We start from the raw sequence: 7,628 nt of genomic DNA, 5'->3' as shown, positions 1-7,628 counted from the left end.
TCTTTACCTGGAGTCCATGAACTTTTTTTTTAAATATTTGATACCTATTTCAATACAATTGGATTCCTTTGTAATGCTGCATATTTTATCTTATTCATTTAAAAGCATTATTCTGAGAAGGGGTTCCCAGCCTTTACCAGACTTCCAAAGGGGTCCATGACACACACAAAAATATGAAGAGACCCTGCTGTGGCATTTTCCATTCTTTACTCTTGGAACTATCTTTTCCAACCCATTTATCTCAGTTCTCATCCACACCCACATTTGCACCAAGATTCAAAGTACATATTAATTTCATTTGAAGGCTTTTATTGAGGTGTAAGTCAAATTTCCCAGTCTCATCACAGCCAGAGATAGCTGTTGGTATATAAGCTGCAATTACTTTATGGTGTTACTTATACAAATACTTATTATGAGGTCTCTAGAAGACCAAATGTCTCAATGAGGGAGCAACGGAGCAGAGAGAAACTATTTGGAGGGAAGTAGTGACAAAATTCTTCTCATTTTACCAAATGAGGAAACTGAGGCTGGTTGAAATTAGATGGTATGTCCAAGGTCACACAGTGTTAGTGCCAGGCCAGGTTTCTTGAGGGACTCACCCAGGCAACCTAACGGCTAGGTACAGCACGGTCACCATGTGAAAATATACTTCTAAACAAACAAGTGCCTTCATTCTAAGCAAATTAAGGGGAAGATAGTATCAAATACACAGTGTCTGCCTTACCACAGGGACTGGTACTGTGGGCTGATGAAGGAAACAGGGACAAAAGGAGTCCCTGACAGAAAGGCAGGGACAGGTCCTCTTGTGCTAAAGAATTGGTCAGGGGCTGAATGAGGTGAGCCAGGCTATCTATATATACCAGATCCTTCTTAGTCTGGGAACAGCTTTCCTTCTCCAAGTCTTTCTTTGTATTGACACTTCCTGTTGCCTCCATGTAGAGCCTCTTTTCCTTCTGCTCCCCTTTCCAAAAACCCCTGAAATTCAGCTGTCTTCCCCGACTCTTCAGGTCACAGCCAATGTCAAGAAATTCTAACCAGCATTTTTGTTATCTTCAAAATACTGGACTAACTTCCTCTTAACAAATATTCCCCAGGCTTTCATATTTTACCTTTCTGGTTTACAATTATTTCATGTTACATTTTTTTCTAGTCCAGGTTTGTCTGCAAAAAAAAAAAAAAAAAAAAGAAACTCTGACCTTTAAGATGAAGTGAGTGATTATTCATTTCCCGTTATTACTTTATTTAAAAAGGTATTAAGCAAAGAGTCTCTTTGAAATGGGAGTTCCCCCAAGGCAGCCAAATTATAATTTAACTTAGACATAACATTTTAGGGATGTGCATGTTATATAAAGTTACTTCAAGATGCAAAATTCAATAGAATAACCAATTTTGAAGAGGGAAGAAAATTGTATTATGAATACTTTCTACAGATAAAGCTCCAGGACTTTACATTGTGTTAACCTTAATTGTATGCTGATGGGGAGGGGGAGTGGCTGTTGCCATAGAAACAGCCAGAAAAGTTTAAGGCTTTCCAGCTCTTGAGTAGTGCTACCTGTTCCTCCAGTTAATTCTAACCTCATTGTTCTGTTGGATGGGGAAAGGTTAAGAATTAGAATGTCTAAATTCATTTAACAGGGTCAAGAGGATCCTGACAGCCTCATCTGGGGTAAAGCAAATCATGGGTAACAATCCATAAAACAGACCAAGGGAAATGAAAGTAACTTCCCATCGTCGTTGCTGCTTTTGATGTTCATTTTAATCTAACTTCACCTTTATTTAAAAAAACCAACAAGGTGGAAGAGATGGATCGATTATACAGCACAGATATATATGTTGTACGCCACATCTACTCACGGCCTAACATCTGAGAGAGGTCAAGAGACCTCTTCTAAATGGACTTCTTTCAGTCATCAAGAAGCTGGACATTACCCATTTATACAGGAAGTGGTCTGGGTTCTTTTTAACCACACAGCTTGACACACAACTTTGATACTCACATCCTCAAAGTCCCAGGTCTTAAGAGGGAAGAAGTTGACAAACAACATAGTGAAATTTAATGTTTCCTCCCCTGCTCCCACTTCCACCCATCACACCATGAATTATGAATTTGATACCACAACATGATGTGGCTCCCAACTTTGTCCCTAACTTACTGCATGATCTACTTTGTTTGGTCCTGTCATTTCTTCCCTACTAACTGAGAAGGTGGTAGAAAATGTTATCTCTCTGCTTCCTGTGCGTGTTATCAAGCTGATTTAATAAGGGTTTGATGAGCATTCTTACAACCCTATTTTATAATAAAGATCTATGTTTAGAGAGCAGTTTCTCCCCCACCCCCACGCCCACCCCCACCCTCATGGGCTCAAAGTGACTTTCTAAACATAGTCTTTGAATCCATATAACTAAGATAAGTGAAGTGAGCTGTCATTTTATGACATAGCTTGCTTACCTATAAAATGACTTGCTTAAGACCACTGGAACAAGAAGATTAAAAAGTATGTATTTGTTAGCCCAGTCAGTAGAGTATGCTAATTTGGGGGTTGGTGGTGGTGGCAGCAGCAGCAGCAGTAGTAACCTTTACAGAGTGCCTACTGTGCACTAGACACTGTGATAAATGCTTTATAATGACTGACTCTGTTCCTCACAAAAAGGCTGGGAGGTAAGTACTATTATTATCCCCATTTCACAGATGAGGAAACTAAGGCAAAATGATTTGCCCTGGTTACATAACTATTATATTTCTAAAACAAGACTTGAATTCAGATCTTCCTAGACTCCAGAATATTATTCACTATACATCAGTGCCTCAGTCAAAGCCTTATCAACAGCATTAGCATCATCATAGCTAATTTTTTTTTGTTTTCTTGAAGGGGGGGAAGGCAAGGCAATTGGAGTTAAGTGACTTGCCCAAGGTCACACAGCTAGTAAGTGTTAAGTGTCTGAGGCCACATTTGAACTCAGGTCTTCCTGACTCTAGGGCCAGTGCACTTAACTGCCACAATGGCTAATATTTACATAGCTCTTATTACGTGCTAGACAATGTGCTAAGCACTTCACAAATATTATTTCATTTGATCTTCACAATCAATATTGCTATTATTATCCCCATTTTATTGAGGAGGGAACTGAGAAAAAACGGGGCTTACGCGTGACTTGCCCAGTCACACAGGTTGGTAATTGTCAGAAGCTGTATTTGAACTCAGAGCAAAGGTGCAAATTGCTGCTAATATCACCAATACAATAATTTTGGTAAGATAAAAACAATCCTGAATTCTGCAGAAGGGAAGGGATAAAATGACCAACTATACCGGCTGAAGGAAGCCTGGCTAAACGTGGGTGCAGAGATGATCTAACTGTGTGATACACACCTACAAACTTTTAAAACAGAAAGATGATTCATCTGCGTTGGAACCACAGTTACCAATTCAATTGTCCGGCCATAACACTACTCATTTTTAGCATTCTGAATGTATGAAAGTTAAATTCACGTTAGAAGCTTTGAAATTCAATAGATATGTCAGAGACCCTTCTCAATTTCACAGCTGGATGCTAAAAGTGCCCACTAAAGGTGGGCAGCAGTAAAACGTCCAGAGCTCAACTGGCAATTTCATCTGAACAAAATCTGAGCAAAGAGCAACAAAAAATAGTTCCTGAAAGATTTTTATTCCATTATTTAAAGAAAGCCCTGGGCTCTTTCAATCGGCCTTCAACCAAGTTAACCAGAAAAGAAGGAGGCGGAGCGTATGTTCCTGAAGACCTCAATCCATTTAGTCTCGAGGGTCCAAGTGGGAACAAGAATGCAGAAACACAAACCTTACTATCAGAGTCTACACCCTGGCCTTCCCCTATCTCCCTCCAACTAACTTAATTTAACCCAAAAAGTGTGAGTTTAATTTAGAAAATTCTGTACAATTAGTTCACATCCAAATCCCCGGAAGAAAAGTCACTCACTATCAAGGTCTTCTAGTGTACTTTCAAGTAACAAAGCTCAAGAACGCAGATGGAGGAAGTCTGATGTATCTGCTCTACAAACAGAAACAGACACACAGCCCTTCTTTCCCCCTCCAAGTTCAAATTCCCCCAAAGCCCTCCTGCATTGCTTCTCACCCAGTTAATATTCACCGCCTTCCCACGCACTCGGAATTCGTCTTCCAAGTTCATTAGTAGAAAAGGAAGGGGAAAGGATGGGAGCACTAGGGGAGGGGGAGAAGAGATAACACAAGATGGGAGGGATTGAGTCCGAGGAAAACCGACGGGGACAAACAAAACAATCACCACCGCCCCCACAAGCCAACAAACTTTTTCAGTCCCTAAGGTGAAGACTAAGAAATTCCCCCCAAAACGTTTGGTGGGCGGAGAGAGGAACACCGAAAGCTTCTTCGCAGAAGCGGAGAGCTTGGGGGTGGGCAGCTGAACTTGTTTGAGAATCTGCGTGGGCATGTGAAGCGAAAACCCCAACCCCTCCACCCTCGGAGAGGAAGAGGGTCCGAGACCTGCCAACCTCCCTCTGTCAACTGCCAGCCCCATCCACGCCTCGACGGTGCCTGCGAACCTCGTCCTCTCCCCGCTTCCCTCCCAGCGCCCACATCTGCCCAACCCCGGTCTCCTCCCGCCAGCCGGCCCCCGGGGCAAGCAGCAGAGGCGCTCCCTCACCCACCTGGTGAAGGGTCTCGGCGGGCAGCTGCGATGCCCTGAACAGATCGCCCACTTGGCTGGCCCCCGCGGTGGCTGCGGGGCCGGGGAGCGGCGCTCCCCTGCCCACCTCAGGGGGTGGCTGAGGGTGTCCGGAGGAGGAGGAGGAAGAGGAGGTGGTGGTGGAGGGACAGCAACAACGCGCGAACAGCTCCGAGTAACACTGCTGCTCGCTGTCACTCAGGGGAAGGGGCACCGGGCAGCAGCCTGCGCTGGCCCCCGACGACAAGGCTCCGGCAGCCGCAGCTGCAACTGCAGCAGGGGCGCTGGCGCTAGCGGCTGCCCCGACGGCCCCCGCCGTCCCCAGCGCCGCCGCAGGTCCCTGCTCCATGGGCCGCCCGTGAGCAGGGAGAGGAAACTCGGCCAAGGAAAGGAAGCGCGCGGGGAGGCGGGGATCCCGGGGACAGCTGCAGCAGCTGGACGCTGCAGGCGGAAGGGCTGGTGCAGGGGCAGCGGCGGGGGCAGGGGCAGCGGGGGCAGGGGCAGCGGCGGGGGCGGAGGGGGGGGGGGCGGCGGCGGGGGCAGGGGCAGCGGGGGCAGCGGGGGCTGCGGGAGGGGCAGCGGCGGGGGCAGGGGCAGCGGCGGGGGCAGCGGGGGCAGGGGCAGCGGCGGGGGCGGCGGGGGCAGCGGCGGGGCCGCACCTCCCTCCCTGGCCTCTCCCTCTAAGCCCCTCTGCAGTGTTTACCCTGCCTCCGCCAGCGGCCGGTCGCTCGGGGCCCACGTTCCCTAGGTCTCCTTCTTCTCCTCCTCCTTCAAGCTGGCTCACCACCCCTCCCCCTCCCCCTTTCCCTTCCTTTAATGTTGTGCGGCGGCAGCTCCTACCACATGGAAACAGAGAGAGGCGCCATGTTAGCCAATCAGAGCCCGGGGAACCCCGGCCCGCGACCACTAACAGCCCACTCACACACGCACACACTCAGACCCTTCTCCCCGCCTCCAGCTTCCACGCTGCGCTGTGGGCGCAGCCACGGCCCGGATCTCCTCCCACTGTCAGTCTCCCCTAGGTGACCGTGTTCCACCTGCTGGCCCTTCTCGCCCCTCCCAGCACACCGACACACACCTACTGAGGCTGGGGTGGGGAGCAAGGGGGGAGGGATATGGAGAAGATGCGGTAACGAAGTTCAGCCTCCCCACACCCGGACTGGGAGGGAGGTATATGCCCTGCCTCTTTCGGAAAGCTACGGGACTGTAGTGCGGCCCCTGCAGGGTTTGGGAAAGGTATATCCCGCCCCACCTTAGGGCAGGATGTTAGCAGGTGGCCTTCCTGGGTTTCCTCTGCCTCGACACAGATGTTTGTCCCCGGGGCCCTCCCTCCCACAGACGGGATGATGTATTATTATGAATAAGCATAACTCCTGTTTTTACAATTCCATTTCAGTACCTAGAGGGGGACACAGTCTTTTTATAAATTTGTCCCGGTTGAATCCTCATAATATGGAGAAAGCAGACCCTGTTAGAGCCCCATTCTCAAAGAGAAAACAGAAGTGTGTGTGTGTGTGTGTGTGTGTGTGTGTGTGTGTGTGTGTGTCTGGGCATTGACAGGAATAATACATCACAGTGACTCAACTCGAATTATAAAGCTAGCTGGGCTACTAGATATTATCTAGCCAAAAGCCCCGATTTTACAAATACTGAAGTCCAAAGATGTTATATGACTCGCCCAGGCTGAGCAGACAGATCAGGGACAAAGCTAGGACCCAATCCCTAATCTCGTACCCTTTCCATGATAGCGGCCATTCTCCCTGCCTTGCCTGGCATCATGAGACTTTGCAAAAGTATTTTCACAGGGGAGCATACAACCCTCACAACAACCCTGTGTAAATTCTATTGTGCTTTCTTAGAGTCTAGAAGGAACCATTTCTGTTCAAAAATAAAAACTGGTATACAGGGGGGGCTAGGTGGCGCAGGCCCCAGAGTCAGGAGAACCTGGGTTCGATCCAGCTCAGACACTTAAACACACACACACACACACACACACCCCAGCCATGTAACCTTGGGCAAGTTACTTAACCCCAGTTGCCCTCCAAAAGGCAAAAAAACAAAACAAAACTGGGCTTATCAAAGACTGGGGAGGGGGAGTGCTTGTGGATAGAGGATAGACTTGAAGTCATGAAGGCTTTAGTTTAAATCCTGCCTCCCGCACTTATTAGCTGTTTGACCTTGGGCAAGTCAACTTGACCTCTTTGTGCCTCAGTTTCCCCTTCACACACCAGGGCACTCCTAGTGGACAGTTGACACCTATGAAGAAGCTAGACTCCATGACCTCTAAGATCCCTTCCAACTCTCAACCTATGATCATACGAGTAGGGCAGCAGCAGGATTCTTTTCCCTAACATTCCAAATGGATCTATATCCTCAATGATTTGGTTATTTATTCCAGTAGGGGAGATTACAATCCATTGATGCCTTCTCCTCCCTATTCTAACTAGCATTCCTTCATTTTCCCCTGTAGTTCTATACAGAAGGACTGCCTAGAGCCCTTCCTCTATTTCTCCTGACATTAACATAATGTGAAGGAATCACCTCTATTCATCAACCTTCCTGGGCTAGAAAGAAGCCAAAACAAGTCAGATATAGAAGTGACTTAAGAGGGCAGTCAGGAGGTCTGCTAATCAGAATTATCTTCCCTGTTCCAGTAGCAGCAACAGTGTAACCCCTTTCTAATGCAGGTTAAGCTACTTTCTCCTTATAAGGTTACCAAGACATTCTTCCAGACTTGGCTGGCTCAGAGGACTAAGTGATCCCATGTCTGTGTCTTTAAATTTTAAAATATTCCTCAAAGAAAATAAGTCATTAAACTGAATTACACAAAGTGGGGAGGTAGGGGAAGGTCTCTGATCTAAAGGAAAAAGTTAAAGAACAACCACACGCAAAGAACCATTTGTCCCATTTAGGTTTTTGTTTAAGAAAGAAAAATTGTCAGCCCGCTTACTTTA

General features: G+C 47.2%; 1 protein-coding gene across 15 annotated transcripts in view; it reads right to left on the bottom strand.

The window, feature by feature from the left end:
- The window catches only part of REPS2 (RALBP1 associated Eps domain containing 2), a 264,766-nt gene extending 259,000 nt beyond the window's left edge, over nt 1–5,766 (bottom strand). For 12 of the 15 annotated variants that reach the window (XM_069100672.1, XM_069100673.1, XM_069100677.1 and 9 more), the window contains exon 1: nt 4,658–5,038. In XM_069100672.1, coding sequence (XP_068956773.1) covers nt 4,658–5,023 — 366 coding nt within the window. In that variant the 5' untranslated portion in view covers nt 5,024–5,038. Of the gene's footprint in view, nt 1–4,657; nt 5,039–5,377; nt 5,510–5,711 lie in introns of those variants that run through there. The other 3 variants (XM_069100687.1, XM_069100686.1, XM_069100685.1) reach the window with 3 other exon arrangements.
- Between the last annotated feature and the right edge of the window lie 1,862 nt (nt 5,767–7,628).

This window comes from Petaurus breviceps, unplaced genomic scaffold (assembly GCF_028583685.1).
Source record: "Petaurus breviceps papuanus isolate PSGF00001 unplaced genomic scaffold, PetGlider_PUasm1.0 419, whole genome shotgun sequence".
NCBI classification, from domain to species: Eukaryota; Metazoa; Chordata; class Mammalia; order Diprotodontia; family Petauridae; genus Petaurus; species Petaurus breviceps.
This window is presented reverse-complemented; position numbering and strand designations above follow the sequence as displayed.